The sequence below is a fragment of the Diaphorina citri genome, unplaced genomic scaffold (genome assembly GCF_000475195.1).
Source record: "Diaphorina citri unplaced genomic scaffold, Diaci psyllid genome assembly version 1.1 scaffold252, whole genome shotgun sequence".
NCBI classification, from domain to species: Eukaryota; Metazoa; Arthropoda; class Insecta; order Hemiptera; family Psyllidae; genus Diaphorina; species Diaphorina citri.
In genome coordinates this window covers 103,100-126,163 of record NW_007377689.1, presented here as the reverse complement: position 1 = coordinate 126,163, position 23,064 = coordinate 103,100, and the positions used below count along the sequence as shown (strand labels likewise).

Genomic DNA, 23,064 nt, shown 5'->3' with positions numbered 1-23,064 from the left:
GTAAATAGGAAAATATTACTCGGGTCATTGACCTTAAAAGAAGAGGCAACTATGAAAGTGTGTAGGTATACCTATGGGAGGATCTTTAAAAGAGGAAACGGATGTACTTAATTTCACATACCTCATGGCTTGGTTGCGAATTTAGAATCGTAAGAAAATCACAACTCAAATTGGCTTTGAACCCGAGACCTTCAACAAGGAAAACCATTAATTTCTACTTACCGAGAAACGCGTAATGATTTGGGATCAAACTTTGTTCTCAACGCAGGAGTATTTCGTGACGCCAAATGTGAATTGTCGGTCAACTGCTTGAAAATATTCAGGTATTCTGGAAACCCCTGAGATTTTTTTTAAAAAAGACAAAACATGTTACAGAAATTAAAATTGGCATTTTATTCTATAGAGAAGAGCTCCTCTAGGAGAACCCTGCCATACAAGTAGTCATGGAAAAGCAAATTTCTGAAAGCCCCTTTGATCGATAAAGGAAGGTATAATACCTAGGTATCTACCTACATAATATTATGTACCTACCTAAAGTAGACAGTTTCAATGTCAACTGCTTGAAAATATTCAGGTATTCTGGAAACCCCTGAGAATTTTTTTAAAAAAGACAAACATGTTACAGAAATTAAAATTTTCATTTTATTCTATAGAGAAGAGCTCCTCTAGGAGAACCCTGCCATACGAGTAGTCATGGAAAAGCAAATTTCTGAAAGCCCCTTTGATCTTTGATCGATAAAGGAAGGTATAATACCTAGGTATCTACCTACATAATATTATGTACCTAAAGTAGACAGTTTCAATAAAATTACATGGATAAAGTGGGTAGGTATACCTACCTACCTACTGTTCGTGATTAGACGTTTTAAGTAGGACCTACGTAATTTTCACAAATATGTAATGTTGTTTTTACCTCAGCCGGGTCACTAAATCCTGGAGATCTCTCTAACGCGTGTCCATTTACTGATTTGGAATATTGAGGTGCAGCATTTCCAAGATGAAAAATTAGCCCTGGGAAATTACAAGCACAAGGAAAAAGAAATTTCTTTTGACTGCATAATAAAAGAAAGTCTTTTTCTTCTTCGTCATTATAAAAGAGAGTAAAAATTTAAAATACAGTCAAACCTGTCTGTTCCCATCCTTTCCCATTTTCTAACTTTAAATCAACAACACCATCCTGTCCAGTCCCTCTAAGCTCAAAAATGTCATCTTCTGTTTCGCCTCCCTTAGGCGTCTCGTCTGAGAAAACATAAAACAATCAAGATGTTGGTTAATAGTTATTATCTTGTTTATTCTGTTGGGACAGGAATGAAAACCGTAGAGTAGTCTTACCAAGGTCTTATATGTATCTCAATCTAAGAGCATATATGTATTTCGAAATTTTATGGCATATTGTTATTACTGCCAATAAACCAAAAAATACCTCTATTCAAATTCTGGATTTCAGGAAGTTTTCAATGAGTGACTATGGTTATTGGTTGATATTTGATTACATACAACTAAGTAGAATTAATAAATGTAGTTCTAAAAATCTGGACTATATTAAATTGACACTAAGAAAAGATTGTACAATAGTCAACTTCCACTGACATTTCAAAATTAATGAATGTATGATTAAAAGATCTGTTATTTTAGATGGTAATTATAAAAGCAAAATAAATTTCTCTTATACACTTGATTTGTATGAACAAACTGAAGTGTATCCAAAAATATCAGTCTTTCCTTTAAACATAATTAACCACTATAATACTTGGAAGTTTTATAACGTAATACGAGGGATATATAAAAAAAAAGATCCGATTTTTTTCAAAGAACATTTAAGTAGTAGATACGCAAGTGCGGATCATAACAAAAATTGATATTAAATTCTAAATGAAATGAAGTACCTTTAAAGGCAAATTTTGTCATTTTCATTTTTTATAGTATAATTATGTATAACAGAACTCATTGTCACAATTATGTGGCTTTAAAGAGTTCTTAGGGTAGTGCCAGCTTGTCAACCACACCATTGCATAGTATGGTTCTCATCAAACTTAATCAACTCCCAAATCATCAATCCATATAAAAAACTACATCCAGCTTTGCTTAATAATAATGACTGGGGACATCTCATCAAACTTAATCAACTCCCAAATCATCAATCCATATAAAAAACTACATCCAGCTTTGCTTAATAATAATGACTGGGGACAAATTTAATAGTGTTGTCTAAATCTTGCTTAATAGTAATAATTATTGAAACAATGAACACAATAAAGTCAATAGATCATGAAGGTCAAATTTACAAAAGCGAAGAAGAAGAAAAAAAAAAAGAAAAGTGTTAATCACAAGAGAAAATACATTACACAATTTATGTAAAAAAATATGATGCCAATGAAATATATATGGATAAAAAATCCTGAAGATAATTTTCTGTAGGAGATGATTTCAACGAATTTTAGTTGAATTGTAATACTGCTCTTCACTAACATGTTTGCTACATTGTAACCCATGAAGCATGTCATCTTTCCAAATATGTACCTAATTAATTCTACATACAATCTATATCGAGGAAATAAACCACATTATTTACCTTAAACTTGGATTTCTTCACAGGGATATTTCTATTCCTAGATGATATTGAAGACAACATATCTGCAACACAATAAACACGTAATTAATATAAACCAAACTCTTTGTTGTTCAAATGTTGTTCTCTAAAGCAGAGATTGACCATTAGGCAATTTTTCCTAATTTTTCAATAGACACCCAAAGATGGCACTTTAGACAGAGCTTTATTTCATATTACTTAAACAAGACAATTTTTTTCCCTCTCCTAAAATTTTGAATTCTTGAATTGGATTATAAAATCCAATATTTTCAGCTCACCTAACTTACCATATCAACATTTTTTTTTATTTTTCGGCGCGTTAGGAAAATTGTCTCACCTGAGTTGATGCTGACATGAGGTCCATGTTTGAGTACCATCATAGCAGCTGCAGCATCCACATCATTCAGTTCTTCATTTAATTCTTCTTTAGAGATGAAATCATCATAGTCATCGGAAGGAGGAGATTTTGATCTGAGGGAAATTCAAAACAGAAACGATAAATCCATTAACCAGTCAATTAAAAGAAACATTCCGGTCTAATTAATACACATTTAGTGATTTTGAGGTGGTAAAGTTTGGAACTATTACATTACCTGTCATTTAAAAATAAGCATTAGTTAGAAGTTAACAAGTGACGGCAAATAAGTAAAGCTTAGCTAAACGTATTGTAATAGAAAGTACAGTAGAACCCCGATTTAATCAAGTAATTCGGACCAAGGGTAGTTCATGAAATCGGGGTCACATTAGAAAACAAAGAAAACATGGCAAATTTTTGACAGGAAATGCTTATTTTTTGTCCTTATAATGACAAATTATGTAACTACATAAAAGGACAAAATATGTTCACATTAGCATTATTGCTTACAATTGTTTTCTTGAGTTCTAATTTTTGGGTTTTGGAAACCAAGTACTAGTCTGTCAAATAAATCGGGAATTGTTCCATAAAACTTACACTTTAGGTTTAATCGTCCAAATTTAATTTTTCTCCATTAATGTATTTTCTTTTGGATACAACATACTTGTTTGTTCAATTATTTTATCCCTTTGAAAAATCGCCACGCGTCACTGAGGTATACTCACTGAAATTGCCATTGTAAACAAAATGGCGGACGGAGGGCCCTAATTTTCGGTACAGTAACCCATGACAGTATTACGAATACATGAAAAAAGTTATTTCAAAATATCACTAGCCGAAAAAATTGAAAAAATAAATTCCCGATAATTATTTGACAGAATGTATGCCGCCAACAAATGTTTGTAGACTGCATTCTTGCTTTATTTAATAATGTAGGTAAATTTCATTAGATGCAATGATAACAAGTGATTTAAAACATAAAAGCATGGTTCTAGTATGTAAACGTCCGAATTTTTCGATAGAATATCCTATTATGATTATTACAATTTAAGACGCATAAGAGTGTAAAGTTTCAAGTCAATCAGTTCTGTAAGAGTAGATAAAAAATTCGAGTGATAAAAATGGGTATTTAGACTTACAAGATCAGCAAAAGATCGGTCGCTCGCAATATTTCTCAATAAGCAATAGATAAACAGAGAGGGTTTCAGAAATCATCAAGATGGAATATTCAATATTAATGTCAAATTCGCACTTATAGTACAGTTGGTATTTGTAAAGATCTAGAAGATGGGATGGTTATCATTACATGGGACATAGGTAAGCAGAAAGTTTAAATACAATATCATAGGCTGATATGCTCTAAAATAATTCTGACTATATAAAGTTATAGTAAAATATATTGCTTATCTATTCTTACATAGTATCATCTATAATAATAGCTTTATATCTATTGACAAGTAGAAAAGAAGACGTTATATTTTTGGTCACTTTTCACATTCTTTAGATGCTATTAAAACATTTCGAGATTTAAATATGACCAATCTAATTAAATTACTGAAAATGTTTGAACGTTTTAAAACTATTTTTAGGGTGGTCTTCATGTCAAATTCTGGATTTCAGGAAGTTTTCAATGAGTGACTATGGTTATTGGTTGATATTTGATTACATACAACTAAGTAGAATTAATAAATGTAGTTCTAAAAATCTGGACTATATTAAATTGACACTAAGAAAAGATTTTTTTTTTTTTTTTTTTTTTTTTTTTTTTAAACTGGAAAATAGTAATAATAATTGCAGATCAAAGTATTTGGACCAAAATAAATTTTTACGACTTTCCAGATTTGGCAACATAGAACATTGAAGGATCAAACCCAGGATCCCAGAAACTTTAATTTCACTATTTTTTTTTTTTCAACAAGTACTTTTTATTAGGTTTATTTTTGATATTCACAAAGAATAAAACATTAGTGATTGCATGAATAGCAACTAAGAATTTACAAAATTTCAAGAATAATCAAAGTTACATCATACCCTGATGTACTATTTCTAGTATGTGCCAGGGTATGGTTTTGTAGGAATAAATAAAAAGAATAAATTGAGAAAAAAAAGTATGACGAATGGGGAAAGGAGAAATTGAAGTAAAATATTTGATGTATAAAATAAAGAAAGAAGTAAAGAAGAAAAGTATTTTAAATGTGTAATTTATTAGGTAGGTACCTATTTAAGGTAATAAGGGATCAATAAGTTTAAACCATTCTTTCCAAATAAAAAGAACATTACTTTTCAAGATTTTTTTTTTTTTTTTACTACAGCTATTGGTTAAAAAAATTAGCTTTTAAAATTTGACCTTAAACCTACAGATAGATAGTCCTAAATCTCCCTAGAGATAATATTATGTACTAATAGTTTATCATATCACTCCTATCAAGATCCATTCCGCAGCTTACATTTAGTTTTCTTTCTTAAAGTTCTTCAGAAAAGTAAATTGTGCACTAACATGAATAGATTACTACTCGTATTTCCTTTCCTCTCGTCTACTGAACTCTCAACATAGTATCACTGAACAATATCAAATTAGATTCCAAAGGGTTGATATTTGATTACATACAACTAAGTAGAATTAATAAATGTAGTTCTAAAAATCTGGACTATATTAAATTGACACTAAGAAAAGATTGTACAATAGTCAACTTCCACTGACATTTCAAAATTAATGAATGTATGATTAAAAGATCTGTTATTTTAGATGGTAATTATAAAAGCAAAATAAATTTCTCTTATACACTTGATTTGTATGAACAAACTGAAGTGTATCCAAAAATATCAGTCTTTCCTTTAAACATAATTAACCACTATAATACTTGGAAGTTTTATAACGTAATACGAGGGATATATAAAAAAAAAGATCCGATTTTTTTCAAAGAACATTTAAGTAGTAGATACGCAAGTGCGGATCATAACAAAAATTGATATTAAATTCTAAATGAAATGAAGTACCTTTAAAGGCAAATTTTGTCATTTTCATTTTTTATAGTATAATTATGTATAACAGAACTCATTGTCACAATTATGTGGCTTTAAAGAGTTCTTAGGGTAGTGCCAGCTTGTCAACCACACCATTGCATAGTATGGTTCTCATCAAACTTAATCAACTCCCAAATCATCAATCCATATAAAAAACTACATCCAGCTTTGCTTAATAATAATGACTGGGGACAAATTTAATAGTGTTGTCTAAATCTTGCTTAATAGTAATAATTATTGAAACAATGAACACAATAAAGTCAATAGATCATGAAGGTCAAATTTACAAAAGCGAAGAAGAAGAAAAAAAAAAAGAAAAGTGTTAATCACAAGAGAAAATACATTACACAATTTATGTAAAAAAATATGATGCCAATGAAATAAATATGGATAAAAAATCCTGAAGATAATTTTCTGTAGGAGATGATTTCAACGAATTTTAGTTGAATTGTAATACTGCTATTACAGACAGAGTTCCTGACATTCTTTCCAAATAAAAAGAACATTACTTTTCAAGATTTTTTTTTTTTACTCACAGCTATTGGTTAAAAAAATTTAGCTTTTAAATTGACCTTAAACCTACAGGATAGATAGTCCTAAATCTCCCTAGAGATAATATTATTACTAATAGTTTATCATATCACTCCTATCAAGATCCATTCCGCAGCTTACATTAGTTTTCTTCTTAAAGTTCTTCAGAAAAGTAAATTGTGCACTAACATGAATAGATTACTACTCGTATTTTCTTCCTCTCGTCTATTGAACTCTCAACATAGTATCACTGAACAAAATCAAATTTAGATTCCAAAGTCCTGAAACGTTCTCTCCTTTCTTTTGGTTTTTGTACAACCATATATTAAATTCAAATAGTTCAAAAGGACTAAACCCAAGTCAACTAAAAAAAAACTCTTCCTTAAAGGGAAAATAATTAGCAAGTTTTTTCCTTCTTTTTTCAATTTTTAAAAAAATAATATAAAAATTATCATCACCTAATACCCCCCATAGATAAAACTTAAATAAATACTAAACTTTCTTGTCAACTCTATAAAATAATTAAAATAAACTAGAAACTTTGAATAATATAGTAATAATAACAAAAAAAAAAAGTCACTCTAGTTGAAAAAATAAAAATTTTTTTTTTTTTTTTTTTTTTTTTTTTTTTTTTTTTTTTTTTTATGTAAGAAAGAGATAATCCTGAATTTCCATATTTGGTTTCACACAAAATTATTAGGTATGCCTAATTTCACAGATACTTTTGACTAGTTTTTTTTTTTTTTTTTAATAAAGCGCTTTAACTACAAGGTCATTCGCGCTGACTTCTATATTATATTAGGTGATAAACATTTATGTGATTTAATTTAAATGCATATATTGAGACAGTTGATCACGTATCTAAATTTGTTGACTGTTTTCGGCACATGGCCAATCAGATATAAGATCCTCTATTCAAATGATAAATTTATTTAAACTATTTAAATAAAAATCACTGTGAAATTGGCCTTTAATTTTTCAACAGAGTTAATTTTTATTTTTTCCTATAATAACTAAATAACGCATTTTTTAACAAAATTTCCTCTAATTCAAGTCATACGTATACCAATATGGTAAGTTATGAATCATGGCTAAAACCCTAGATTGACAAGGCCTTAAAAAAAAAAAAAAAAAAAAAAAAAAAAAAAAAAAAAAAAAAATGGAAATGTGAGTTACAGATATTATGTAGTTTTACATTACGTTATTTGCCTCTATTTGAAGTCATTCTTTCTTTTTTTTTCTCTTCAAAATACCTAATGAAAAGAAAATGGTAAGGATAGAGATAAACAAGTAGCTACTACCATAAACTTTTTATTTATATTAGAAATAATAAAAGTGAGAGATAAAATTCTACTATCTCTTTGCTTTTTCCGGATTCTTGACAAGTTTAATTTTTTTAGCTTTATTATATTTGTCATACTTTTCATTCATTAGAGGCTTATGATTGTCCACTCTGGTACTATTATTATTGTTATTTAAATTACTACTACTAATATCTTTGCGTTTCAGAGATTTCTTTGCTTGCGAATAGTTTCTCCTAATAAATCTTGGTTTATAATTTTCCTCCTCGTATCCATTACTATTGCTATGACTTTTAAATTTCTTATCTCTAGCGTCATCATTATTGTTAGCAATGTTGTTGTTATTAGTATGGATTCCGGCCAGGTTCAGGAGGGCATCAGCTCCTTCTTCTATCTTCCTTTGCTCTTCATCTTTGATACTGATATCACTAGTGAATTTTGATATTGTCATGCTGGAAGAAAGGACATTAAGTTTGATATTACTTTTAAAAGCGGTCAAAATAATAAGCCTGAAAAATGACTGCAAATAAAAATTTCCTTCAGGAGTAGACGAGGAGCATGTTTCGTCAACAAAAAAACAAATTTCATGTAATATGCAATGACGAGATTCCTTTGTCATTGTTATTGTTCACAAAGCTCTCAAGGCAATTTTTTAGACTACGTCGGCACAAAAAATTTCAATAACAAAATGGGTGTAAAAAAGTGTGCCCTTTTTATGTTGAAATAGAAATGTGATATCAGTGATGATTATGTATAGTCTCGGAATAATAGAAAAGTTCATTCTCAGTATCCTAACCTAGCACATGAGAAATATTATCTGAATAGACGCTATGAAATTACGAATATGACAGTAATGCGGATTGGAAAAAAAATCTAGCTCGTTATACAATGTGGAGAGAAAAAGGAGAAGAGAAGAAGACATTATATCTATACGTACATGGTTGTATTAGAAATAATGGCGATATAGGTAGTGCTGCCGAAATTCACAAAATAGGTATCTCTTTGGAAATGTTTATATCTACTATGCTCACATCTTTATTATACTCCCTTCTCTTTTACCCCCCCCCCTATACTCATATCATATATTAAACATAGAAAGTAGGTAATAATGGAGGGAAAAGTCCTCGAAAGGCAACATTGGCCTTACATTTGAACATTTCAACTTTGAAAGTTATGGACTTCTATTTTGGTATAAATTAAATTCAATGATTTCCCTGTACATATATGATTTGTATTACTCAGCAATTGGACACCCTGTATATATTTTTTATTACTCAGACTACTTGGATGATTTATATTATATTTTTCCGTTATTAGTTTTGCAAGGCATTGTTTCCCTTATAATGTGAGATGCATTTCCACTGTTCATATGAACACTAGAAACCATCTCTGGCACAATATTCATATTAAACTGCTTCAATAACAATATTTCACCACCCATTGTCACATTTAAAAGTTGATTTTTTTTTTTTTCCTTTCTCTCAAGTTGAGTAGGTACCTACCTATTTTTTGTTCTAATTATAAACATAATGACTACGATTGTCAACATGCCGTTGGTTTTGTAACCTAGAGATAAATAGATTGGTGTACATAGCTCACCATTTAAAATTCCCATCCTTTCCCATTTTCTAACTTTAAATCAACAACACCATCCTGTCCAGTCCCTCTAAGCTCAAAAATGTCATCTTCTGTTTCGTCTCCCTTAGGCGTCTCGTCTGAGATTATCTTGTTAATAGTTATTATCTTGTTTATTCTGTTGGGACAGGAATGAAAACCGTAGAGTAGTCTTATATGTATCTCAATCTAAGAGCATATTATGTATTTCGAAATTTTATGGCATATTGTTATTACTGCCAATAAACCAAAAAAATACCTCTACTCACTCCTTCGACAGGTACAATGCCTAGGTATGACAGGTAAATAATAAATTGGTTCCTAATTACTAATTACTCGAGAAGTAATTAATTCGTGAGAACCTAGGTATAATGAAAATTTAATAAAACCTGTCATGATAAATTTGAAGATCATCAGAGTTCATTGAAGACATAGGGACAAATTAATATTTTAGATGAGGCTGTAAGATGAACTTTTATACCCTTGCAGGTACAAGGTTGATTTAAAAGTAAAAATTTGATTGTCTTTAATTAATGCTCATATTGCAATATATCGATACAGTTACAACTCAAACCTTATTATTGGGTAACAAGGAAAATCTCCTGAACAAAAGTTACTCGTTAGATAGGTACAGTTAATAACAGGTTGCCAATATATTTTGAACCATACCTTCACACTGGAGTATTAATATTTATTTCGGCATTTTCTGCAATTTCATCAAATAAGGCTGAGAGAAAATAAAATAAAACTGCAAAGCAAAGAAATAAATTGATAACAAGGGATTTGAATTATTTGTTCTAATAATATTTATTTTATATCAAATATTTCCTAATAAATCACAAGACAAATGATTGCTTATTATAAAATATATCAGAGTTTAATGTCAATACAAAGTAGAAAAACCGTTCTTTCATGTCAAAAAGGAGAAAACTAAGTGGGGAAAGAGATACAAGAGAATGACAAGTCTTGAAAATGTTTATTTCATAACAAGGGCGTGGATTACTTTTCTCAAGTATGTAGAACTGAAATTAAATAAAATTTGACTATCTCTATAAGTCAAAAATAAGATTGAAGGAAATAAATAAATTAATATTGAATGATAGCAGGGACTCATTTATGACACAAGGGAAAAACAAGAGCCTGTTCCAGAAAACAAGTTCGCAATTTGTACTTAGCATTTGGCAAATTTTGATAGGACGTCAAAATAAAGTCATCTTTCGAGTTGGTTTACTAATAGTCCTAATTCCTACAATGATTTTCAAAGTAACTTTTGCGAAGTGCGAAATATAATATGCGAAGTTGTTTGTAGAATAGCTCCTAAGGGTTGGTTGGAGTAATGTCTCCATTATTAAAGCTTTATGTTAGAGCTTAAGGAGAGAGTAAAAAGACTTTACACCATTTTGAAACAAATTTTAGGTCATGGTCATAATTGAGGTTCTGAATTGCGTTGCATAATCGTTTGCAGGACACTTTGTGTGATGTTCTAAAACACAACGGGATTCGAACTTCGAACTCATAATTTATTTTTCACCAGCAAAACAGAAAAGTCTCAAGTCTCAAAATAAATTCGAATGGCTTGAAAAGGAAAATCTGGCCAGACTTCACACTTTGTATAGCGTTATGGCTTAGGATAATATTAAACCTAGAGCCCTAGGAATTAGTTTAAATAAGCCTAAGGAATCAAGTTAAGCCGTATTCGATTGTGACTTTTTTATATTCAACATGCCTGGACCAATGAGATTCCGCTTGGACGTCCACACTTGCTCCACAAAGCGGAATCTCGCACTCTCATTGGTTCGGCCATGTTTGACTATAAAATAAGTCACATAATCGAAATACTGTGTGCTAAGAATATTGTATATAACCTTGATCAGGTTGTAGAAAGTAGGAAAAAAAACTTCATACCATCGATCGTTTAGAAACAGTTTTAATTTTCATTCACAATACCTAGGTACCTTTAATTCAATAATAACAAAGAAAAATTTTAAATTTGATCAACACAGATGTTGTTGGATTGTTTTCTTGAGTTCTAATTTTTGGGTTTTGGAAACCAAGTACTAGTCTGTCAAATAAATCGGGAATTGTTCCATAAAACTTACACTTTCGGTTTAATCGTCCAAATTTAATTTTTCTCCATTAAAGTATTTTCTTTTGGATACAACATACTTGTTCAAAATTTATTCCAGTCCTAAAAACCCTTTTTGTAAGCGATTTCCGATAGAGCCTTCAGCTCCTCCAGCGAATTTCGATTTGCCGCGTTTTTTCGGTTTTGGCTCCGTGTCTGTCGTCCATTTTGATGCCTATTGACTTGAATTCATGTAAAACTTGTTTGTCCATGTCCCATCACCGGTTATAATGCGCTCCATGAAAATAGGATCAAAATTGACGCGATCTAGCAAGCCTAAAGAGATTCGGTTTCTGTAGGAAATTCAGCACTTTTGGAACGAGTCGAGCAAAAACACATCTCACGTCCAATTTCTTCTAAAAAATTGATCAAAATGACTCATAAGAGATTTTGAAGTCATCTGCTATAGCTTTTACACAAGAATGATGACATTTGAGCAGAATTTTGTTCACATTTTCTTCTGATAAAGTGGGTAAAGGTCTTCTGGTAGCAGGATTGTCTGTCACTTGCTCTGGACCTTCCGTGAACGCTCTAACAATCGCAGACTGGAGTTGTTAAAAACTTTTTTTTGAAAAAAAAAAAAAAAAAAAAAAAACAACACCAACAATATATTTATCTGACTTTTCATATAGTAGTGCAACATGGTTTCTAGAATTCTACCCAATGGCATACCTACCTGGAATTTGATTCCTCATCTGCTGCATATGCATCGTCAGTATATGCATCATAATCTGAATCTTCTTTCTCCTGCTTGATGTTAATATGGATAGTCTCTTCTTTGATCTGGATAGGAGCTATGGAACTAGTAGAGTCTGCACTAGAATGTACTGAGTCCTGTAAAACAAAACAATATGATCAGAATGTCACACGTTTACTTGTCAGTTGCAAGGATTTGGAATGCCCTTCTATGTATATTTACAACCAATAAATTAAATAATAAAATTCATGACCATCTGTATCAACCTCTCTCTTTTCTACTGAAAAAAAAAACACCAATAACGACAACACGTAAAAAAGGAATAGCCCTCATCAATGCTGGAGTAACTCAATGATCTCATTAAATCTTTTCTTTGATATCGTTTATTAAAACTCTTTATCAAATAGGAAACTTCTATATATTTTTTTCTTCACATTTTCCTAATGGCTGTAATTAAAAAAGGAGGCGTTTTTTTTTATATTATTCTTGGTAAGTTTTCATGTAATAACTTCATCATTATTATCATGCCAAGTGATTACATGCACCTAGAATTAGTTGCCTTAGTGATGGTTTACAAACACTTTCATATTAGACTTTGTAGCCTCTTCATAACCGAGATCAGTTTAAAAGTTCCTACATTCTATGTTTTCAACTTTTAACATACCTATCGTTTTCTCTCTCTTTCTTTCACCCATCTACGGAATAGCTGTACAGCTACATTACCTGTGTCATAGACAATTAGACATATGTAGTATCATAATCTATTGCTGCTCCTGTAATACATTTATCACTTCGTTGGGAAAAATCCCTAACGCTATTTAAATTTTATAATTTTTTGCTACTAGGTAGTTGCCAATCTATTAATAAAATATTAATTCACAAGTATTCTGTAGGAAATCCCCAATAAAAATTTCGTGCTTAATATTTTTTTCTACCCTTGCTCGCCAAACTTGATTAATGACTAATTCTGTAAGTTTTAAATTATTTTATACGAATGACCTTTAAGAATATTAAATGGTCGACGAACTCAGAGACTGAAGAGTTTAGAGAGCATTTGGCGACTATGGTAACAAATGTGAACAAAATTACACAACAAAATATTAAGAAAGACTAGGTGGAAATGTTACATTTCTATAAAGAAAAAAGGAAAAACTAGGGCATTCATTCACTATATGGAGCACGGGAACTGAAGTTACCTCCTTATCTTTCGTTATAGAAATATGAATAGTCGTCGTAACGTAGAATTGAATAGAATAATGAACCTTTCCTATACTGCCGCATGTCGGGATACGACTAAAAACTTCTTTTACTTCCGCAATCTCAACATTTTGAGAGTAGAGACTACGTCGGCACAAAAATTTTCAATAACAAAATGGGTGTAAAAAAGTGTGCCCTTTTTATGTTGAAATAGAAATGTGATATCAGTTCTCAGAATCTTACATCAGACTAAGTAGGTAGATACGTATTGTTGTTTAAACTTTGGCTGGATTAAAAGTTGGTTGAATGGTTTCAAGTTCATCGTGAAATTAAAATAAATAATGGAGAAGCTCATCATTAACAAATAAAATATTCAAAGAAACCAAATGCAAAGTAAACGAATTTTAAAATCTGAGCATGAGACACACTTCCCACGTCATCAAGAGGTTGGGGATAAGGAATAAGCAATTTCTTATTTTGTGTGAAACCCATCTCTACCTCTGCCAACCCTTGAAATTTTCTTAATCATGAAAGTCGTAGGTAAAAGTAAAGCTCCAAGTGTAAGCGCTGGCGATGGCGTAATGAAAGCAATAAAGTTCACTATAAGAACGTCGTGTCGTCATAATTTGGAAAGCTTTCCACTTCACCGAGCTCAGGAAATATTTCGCAAGATGCACATTTTCTCTTTCGTCTTTTCAAAAATTTAAATGGAGAAGTAGAATAAAAATACAGAACTGCAGACAGACACCGAAGCGAATACAATAGTCCGTCCACTATACCTTTTATTATTAGTAATAATAAAGGAAGGACGGACTAAAAATCGGAAATTTTTGTTTGCATTATCAGAAAAAAACTAATTTTCGAGTAAAAAATAAAAAGCTCAGATTTTCAAGTTCATATAACCGGGGGTCCATATAACAGAAGTTCATAAAATCGGGATTCTACTGTATAAATAAAAGTAGGTACTATGCAATGTAAGCACATAATATCGTTAACCCATCTATTTTTTTATCAATTGCCTCATATCACAATCGCAGTCTACCACACTTCAGCAGTCACTCGTATAAATAATGTGTATGAAAATGAACCGTAAAATTTCAATCCAATAAAGACAAAAGAAATAAAGTAAATGTGAATACAGAACTGCAGTTGGGGGAAAATGCATTTACTCGCAGGTAGGTACATACATCTTAGAGAACCTCTTGAAAAACATAGACTTTAACGTCATACTCGAAATATTTAACAATGCAGCATTGGAAAGAAAACACAAGTGGAAATATTTTCGCTTGTTTTTTTCCATCAACTTTAGAATTGGCTTTAGGTTGTTTTAATTCTTCAAAGATACTCAAAGACAGGTCAATGCAGTTATTTCTTCTTCAGGAATTTCCACGATACTGAAAATAGCCCAATGATGTACCTATAGAGAAATATTTAGCATTTCGTAAGTACTTAGGTGCCAAGTCGTCAAATGTGATTTGATTTCTGGTCAGCTCAAGTAGATGTTTCAAGTGTTTTCAATGCATAAAGAGAATCATTGCCATTTTCTAAACGCAGTGTCCAAATTAGGTTTTAATATTAAAAGAATAGAGGAGGTGAGAGGAAGGAAACAAATTGAGGGGAATTATGAAACCTAGTTGTTTCAATTTTGGGAAAACATAAAAAAAATTTACGAGTAGATTTTATTTTCAAATTAGAACGAATGTAGAAAAGTCAAACTGGTATGTGTGTATAGTGTATACTCATACTCATACACAGAATATCCGTTATGAAATTTGCGTGAGGGGATATTGTGTATAGCATGAAGCGTTGCCATAGTAACCGACACCTGAATTTTCTCAACTGTACACAAAAGAATCCTAGAGGTAAAAAAAGAAAGAAAAAGTTTTTTTTTTTAATTTTTAATGACCTTTAGATAAATTTCTACTTTATCTTGTTGTAGGGAATCTGATTTCGCCCTCTAACTTTTTGTTTCATCTTTATTTACTCCTCATTTTTCTAGGAATGCTTTCCAATTTCCAAGAATAGCTAAGAGTGTGCTTTCCAGTTTCTAGGAATAGTTCCAATTTTCTCAGACAATTAGGTACTAAATTGAATGGATTTTTTTTTGTAAAACCTCAATGTCGTACATTCCTTTTTGTACGGTAGCTTGAGGTTAATCGGCCAAACAGAAGAAAAAATAATGATTAAAATATAGATACGTAGGTACGTCGTATCCATGAGACATAGGTATTTTAGTAAAAGAGGTTATCGTGGGAGTCTCAAAAGGAGAGAAAACTTCGACATTTGTGTTAGTTAGTAAGATAAAGGGAACAAAGTGTAGGATGAGAGGCAAAGGAATGATAGGCACTTGGAGTAGTACAAACACAGTTTTGGCACGGGAGAATGTTGACTTTATTGTATTCCAAAAAGCTTTCTTATTTTTCCTACGCTCAGTTTTATCTAGGGGATTTCATACATAACGTTCCAAAGGTCCCCTACGTCTACGTAATACTTTTAATTCAACCTTTTATGATAGCAATGAAATCTCTATCTGTAAATCCCTTATCATGCTAAGGACACGGTCGCCGTGCGGACCAGTGGTAATAAGCTTGCTAGCCATGTAGAAAGTCCCGTGTTTGATTCCCACAAGGGCCCGAGTTTTTTTTCCTTTCAATCAAAGACATAGGAACATAGGTAAATCTTTCTTATAAGGATTTGGATGAAAAGTGAACGGAGATCGAACAGTTTTTCAACCAGTTTTCTAAACAGGGTTTATATGCTTTCCCCGGAATGAAATTCCATGATTTTTTCCAGAAAATTTCCATGACTTTTCCAGAAAAATTAGGGGTAGAGGTAATTAAAAATCAGTAAGATTAGCCGTTCATTTAAATAAAATATGCAATATGCCAAACGTCAAGGAATATGAGGGGGAATGCGCCGCAGGGCGTTTTCCAGAAAAACTTGATATTTAATTTGAACATTTTCAATTTTTGAATGGCCTCCGGGGATGAAAATGGATGTTTCGAAATTTAATTTTTGGGACCGAATTTCAATATGAACCATTAGTGGGACTTATTTGAAGCACAAATCACCAATCGATATGAATTTCCCATTTTTGGTGCTTCCCCTATTAGCGGGAGAACATGGAAAAATGAAAATTTCAACAGGCCATAACTCCGGCCCTGTTTGTCGGATCGAGCTCAAATTTGTACCAATGTACTACGTTCTTTAAGACCTTCAATATGATGCGTCAAAAGTAGGGGGTTGTCATTTAAGATTTTAAAGTTGGCCCCCCCTGGGGCCCACCCTGAAAAAGGCCCTGAATTTTTACATAGCCTATAAGAAACTAGAGGTAAATATAGGCTTGTATACAAAGTTTCAGGATTCTAAATTCATCGGTTCAAAAATTAAGGTGGGGGGGCTTTATGAATGCACTGTATGAAACTGGGCTCATGTGATGTTGAAATTGAAAATATTACCAACCCATTCTGTCTTAGTCAGATGTAAAAATCGATTTCATCTTCTAAAGTACACACTAGGTAGGTACATGACCATTTTGAAATTTGAGTAAAGTTACCGAACCTTTCTCACTGTAATATCATCTACAATGAAGAGGCATAATAATGATAAATTACAAGCCTCGAAAATACTTCAAAACGTTTTTCAAACAATTTATCATTCTGACCACAAGACATTTTTAAGCGGTCAAAATAATAAGCCTGAAAAATGACTGCAAATAAAAATTTCCTTCAGGAGTAGACGAGGAGCATGTTTCGTCAACGAGAGGGAGAGAGAGAGAGAGAGAGAGAGAGAGCTTAGCCACATGCATAGCTTCAATTTGGCAAAGTAGAAACTTACCCAAGATATTCAGGATATTTGTTTGCACTAAATCTATATTGGTAAGAAATTTCCTTTTTGCATTTTACAAATAAATTTCAAAACTAGTTGGAGGTAAAATTGACGCATATAGTTTTCTTCACTAATATGTTCCCTTCCTTTCTCACCTTCTTCATGAATAAATATTGATACTATCATACTCAGGACTGTCCAAACTGAGCATAAAGGAATTTCAATTCTTTTTAAGAAGGAATGCTTGTCACAAATGACATTTTTTTTTTTTTTTCGGTAGAATTACTCTAAAATTTTCACCTTTACTTGGACTTGGATCTGAAGGCCACGGTGCTAACTACACACTACACTATCATACTCAGGACTGTCCAAACTGAGCATAAAGGAATTTCAATTCTTTTTAAGAAGGAATGCTTGTCACAAATGACATTTTTTTTTCGGTAGAATTACTCTAAAATTTTCACCTTTACTTGGACTTGGATCTGAAGGCCACAGTGCTAACTACACACTACAAAATATATCCTAACAACTTCTGTAATATTTGACCAGGGAAATGAGATATTAGGTAGATTACACACTTTACACAGTTCTGAGAAAGCGTATTTGTAGTGGATGTTTGTCGGTACGATGGGGCAGTGGGTTATAAATTTAGGATATAGAATATAGAAGCGCCACTGTCGGTATAAAGTACAATACTCTCTAACACCTGTTACCTCACTAGACTCTGAGCTCCAAGATTTTAACCCCTGCGAGGTGTAGCTTCTATGCTAATTTTATAATTTTATTCGCGTCATTTACATAGAAATCGTAAAAAAAACACGGAGCGAGAGAATTTGTATCAGTGAGGAGATAGAATTTTGTGGAGAAGGGGATGAGATACCTGGATAAGAAACTGGAGGTGGTGGATGTGTACTTGTAGACTATCTACAATGCAGTGTAAAGAAACTAGCAAGCAAAATAGCAGCATTTTGAGTTTGAGATGAAATGGTGGATTTTTGTAAAATCTTGGCTTGCAAAAATGTATGCCTTTGATCCAATTTGATGAGGTAGAGATTGATAGAGAAGGGGATGAGATACCTGGATAAGAAACTGGAGGTGGTGGATGTGTACTTGTAGACTATCTACAATGCAGTGTAAAGAAACTAGCGAGCAAAATAGCAGCATTTTGAGTCTGAGGTGAAATGGTGGATTTTTGTAAAATCTTGGCTTGCAAAAACGTATGCCTTTGATCCAATTTGATGAGGTAGAGATTGATAAAAAAAGAGGTTTCATAGAGGTAAGTGTAACTGCTAAGGTCTCATCATCCCGAAAGCGAACAGAGAAGGAAGACAGGATAGGAGAAAGCCATCCGTTCTGAGAACAAACCTTATCTGTTTAGGATAAAATCCGCCCTGGGCAGGTGTAGTGGGAATTGAACCCACTACCAAGTATTTACAAGGCGGCGGTCTGCCCCTCCAAGTAAACTAGGCTGGCTTGGAAATTGAATTTGGTAAAAACTTTGATTTGTGATTAACTAAGATATTCTTCAATAAATAGATAACATACCTGGACATAGTATCTTCTGAAGTACAACTGGACTTCAAAGCTCTGGAAAAACTGTATGGAGCTTTCTCCAATGCAATGAGAAGATTAGGCCTGAAATGTGCATCCACCATCCATAGGGAACCTTTGCCAACATTCTGAAATTGAGAAAAACACGAGGAGCTGTAGAGAGATGTATGAAAATTATAGATAGAGGGAGTCCAAAAACTTGTGATCAATAGCACACCAGCCATATGGTTTGACCATGACACCAAGAATGTTCTTTACGAGTACTTTTTAATATCATTATTCCAGACTCTAAATGCTATAAATGGTGGTACTGGGTACATATAAATGGACTCTCAAGGTAACGACTTTTAATAAGCATAAAATGTCTTAAGTGTATTCTAACTTGTCAAAAAATGTAACAAATACTTAAAATTTCTGAAGCAACACTTCTGGAATTTCTGGTCTTCTTTCTTCAATGAACCTTTAGAATCTAAAGAATGTAAAAAAAAACCCTGACCTCAACACTTTCAACCAAGCAAGTATGTAATACCTTCTGAAGAGTAAATATATCTACACTTTAGAATCTAAAGAATGTAAAAAAAAACCCTGACCTCAACACTTTCAACCAAGCAAGTATGTAATACCTTCTGAAGAGTAAATATACCTTGAACATTTTCAATTTTTGACCGGATGGCAAATTCCATGACTTTTCCAGGTTTTCTTTGAATTCACGATTTTCCATGACTTTTTGGCCAATTTTCAGATTCCGTGACTTTTCCAGGTCGCGTATAAACCCTGCTAAATCATTTCATTCCACCAGATTAGACTGTATTGTTATACCAGTACACGGAGAAAGTTCGACAGTCTAAATAAAGCACTATAAAAACATTTTAATTTAGAACATGCTAATGCTCATAGTCCAGATACGGTTATGTCTGTATTAATGGTTTTAGAACACAACCTAAACGGAGGTGTAGACGAAACCCTAAGAAGAAAAAAGTAGATTTTTATAAGAGAAGAAATTACCTACTTGAGTATTGATAAATAAATAATTGGTAGTGGGTATTGACTATTGATGAGAAAGAGCTTTGTTTACATAGACATTTGTCAAATAGGTCAAGTTGTTGGGGAAGAGAATGCTTTCTATTAATTAATTTACGTCCTCAAGTTCCCAATTATCAGTTCCTGAAAGTAATTTCACATTTTGCATTTCTCAACTGTTTTTACATCACCGCAACTATTCTAATGGTCTTGCATTATTATCCTCGGAATGTCAAGACTGGTCCAAGACTGCAGAGATTGGAAAGAAGTAAAAAATGGAGTAGACTCATTTCTTGAAATGCCTTCGCAAAATCACAAAATGAGTAATAATTGAGATTCCCAGTATAAAATAAAACCAACAAACGTAAGAGAGAGAAAAAACCAATTTCGATCTCATCAGAATTTCTATTATTATTCCTCTCTTAAGAAAACACAAAGCAAGACCTGGGGACTTCATATTTATCATTGATGAAAGAGAAGAGCAGAAAAAATCTAAAACTATTTCCCTTTGCTCACTGCTCATTTTCCTTCTCCTCCTCCTCTTTATTTTCTTCTTACCATCAGGAAAAAATCTAAAACTATTTCCCTTTGCTCACTGCTCATTTTCCTTCTCCTCCTCCTCTTTATTTTCTTCTTACCATCAGTTTTTTTTTATTTGTATTTTTTATCTTAAAACGTACCCAGAGTTTCTTGTCTTGCCATGAATGATGTCATAAGCATTTGTTACTTCTGTTCCATTATTATTAATGATACCAATCTTGAATCTTGTGTCATTTATTTGTGCTCTTGCTGAAGAGCATTTTCTTTACTCCGACTGAGATGCTGTCTGTGTCGAATGAGAAGCACCTTCATATCTGTCTCGTTTCTATCATCTATCTTACGGGATGGTTTCAAACTCATCCTGGGCACACAGATAGCACGGTTTATGATTATCGGAGAGGACTGAGGGGCTGCCTCGCCAACGACTGTAATACTTGTGGCAGATATTTATCTCCTGTCTACTCGCATAAGCTCAACTCATCCTATAGGGCTGTTTGTCCCTACGCCTTAGTCTCAAAGTGGGCTTTCTGTGTACTGTGTGTGTAGTCTCTTGAAGTGACATGTGTGACGAGCCGGATGGAATCATTCACCTAATATCCGATTCCAACTATTGATCGCATCATACGCATAGTTTTAGGAGGAGAAACCAGGATTATTATTTCCCTACCTACTTATAGGCTTCTTTCCCAGATGAATATGCTCTAGGAATACGTCAGATGACAGTGATGCCGATGCTGTCACAAATGTACTGTACAAAGGTACAAATGAACTAGTCAACCCTGTATATTTCTAATACGAGCACCGTATGATATGACTGATGTTGTTCAATCCGTGTCAAAAAATGCGTGAATAACTCTCTGATGATAAATAATTGATATCGAGAGAAGAACCTTCTCACTTCTCAGTATATCTACATACCTATACTAAGTTAAATACATTTATTTTGACGGTTCATATAAAAGAAAAATGTCCACAAAGCTTTTCTACTGAATTTAACAAAAGAAAGTAGAGAACAGATTTGAAAACTCCAGGGTAGAAAGCTACCTTGTTGAAATATGCAAAATATCTTAGCCAGAGATTTGAAAATGGTGAAATACGGGGGATTTGCATCCTGCATTATTCTATCAAATTATTATGACTTTCCCCTTACTCCCTTCCCTTCACTGGGCAAAAATCTCAGGACAATAAAAACCCATAAAATATGTACATTTACTTTATGTGTTTTCTATTTTTCATACTGAGTAATGAATGAATGGAAAATACTGCAGAGTCCTCGTATAGTTACTATATATGATGTTTACTTTTTTTCGAAAACTAATGGATCTGTGTATAGATAGTTTGTTTATTATTACATGAAACATATTTACATATACATATTAGTTAATAGTAGTTGCAATCTAATGCTCAACTATATAACTAGAATAATTTTCCGAGTGCAAAACGAGAGTACATTGAAGAGAAAGTAAAAAATACTTTCAATTTAAATTAAAGATTATTATTTATCCAGAAACGAGAGAGAATAAAAGAGCAACTCATCTCTTCTAATAAATCATCATTATTTTATTTTTGTCCATGCTTATTTTAATATCAAAAAAAGAAAAAGAAAAAAGAACGAGATTTATTCTCTTGAATATAATAATTGTTTGATATTTCCTAATAATATCTAAAAATCTACATAATTTTCACATTACCATTAGGAATAATTTTCTCATCTTATCTGACCTGGAAGATATTTCTTGTTTGTTCTACTACTTTCTGACCAAGGGCAGATGTACAAGTGTTTAAAAATGGACCAACTGTAGACTGGGAATTTTTTGGGCAATCCGATTTGGATGAAATTTGGTTGACACTTAGAAAGAAAATTGGCTGATTAGTTTTTAATTTTATGAGGGCTCTTATCCTAATGCCCGTCACTCACCCTCATATCGAACCGTTTGACAGTCTGCCATCTCACAGATCACAGGTCTGACTCTGTCAGACAGTGTTAAAGTGTGTGGTGTACATAATAGATACAGTTTATTGCAAATATTGCACTACATTTGAGGACAAGGGTAAGCAAGTCACAGAAGAACACAGTTCGTCTCATGTTATACAGTTCTATTCCATAGGGTTCATAATATTCCTCTTCTCCTATCCTGTAATATAATTAGGACAGGATGGGAGTCTGTCTGCTTTCTATCTCTCAGCTTTAAAGGTGAGATGCAGTTATGACATCTCTACTGTCAAGCAGAGGTTTTTATTTCTCATCAAGACACCTCTAAAAAAAATTGAACATTTTCAATTTTTGACCGGATGGCAAATTCCATGACTTTTCCAGGTTTTCTTTGAATTCACGATTTTCCATGACTTTTTGGCCGATTTTCAGATTCCATGACTTTTCCAGGTCGCGTATAAACCCTGCTAAATCATTTCATTCCACCAGATTAGACTGTATTGTTATGTACTCAACCAGTACACGGAGAAAGTTCGACAGTCTAAATAAAGTACTATAATACTCGTACTACTCCTCCTTCCTTGGAGTGTTCTCCTAATTAAATATAGAAAACCACCGCACTCTGATGTGGGTAAGGAGTTTCGTGTTTGGAACTTTGTGCTGGTTAGGAGACAAATACAAATAAGGAACAGGTTCAAAGTACACGATAGAAAAGGAAGAAAGACAACGAGAGAGGGGAGAGGGAGAGGGAGAGAGTC

General features: G+C 32.5%; 2 protein-coding genes across 2 annotated transcripts in view; both read right to left on the bottom strand.

The window, feature by feature from the left end:
• The window catches only part of LOC103506650, a 41,226-nt gene that overhangs the window by 5,400 nt on the left and 12,762 nt on the right, over nucleotides 1–23,064 (bottom strand). The window contains exons 4-8 of the mRNA XM_008471046.2: nucleotides 18,808–18,941; nucleotides 2,928–3,061; nucleotides 2,539–2,634; nucleotides 914–1,011; nucleotides 223–338 (exon numbers count right to left, since the gene is read on the bottom strand). Of these exons, the coding sequence (XP_008469268.2) occupies nucleotides 223–338; nucleotides 914–1,011; nucleotides 2,539–2,634; nucleotides 2,928–3,061; nucleotides 18,808–18,941 (578 nt within the window). The remainder of the gene's footprint in view (nucleotides 1–222; nucleotides 339–913; nucleotides 1,012–2,538; nucleotides 2,635–2,927; nucleotides 3,062–18,807; nucleotides 18,942–23,064) is intronic.
• Nucleotides 7,637–12,469, bottom strand: LOC113466342 (GATA zinc finger domain-containing protein 24-like). The gene is made up of 2 exons (XM_026821652.1): nucleotides 12,217–12,469; nucleotides 7,637–8,253 (listed from the first exon to the last, which is right to left on the bottom strand). The coding sequence occupies exon 2, from the start codon at nucleotides 8,250–8,252 to the stop codon at nucleotides 7,854–7,856; it is 399 nt and encodes a 132-aa protein (XP_026677453.1). The 5' UTR covers nucleotide 8,253; nucleotides 12,217–12,469; the 3' UTR covers nucleotides 7,637–7,853.

Bases quoted from the DNA above. Each gene is read 5' to 3' on its own strand.
- LOC113466342 (XM_026821652.1), bottom strand. From the start codon at position 8,252: ATGACAATATCAAAATTCACTAGTGATATCAGTATCAAAGATGAAGAG.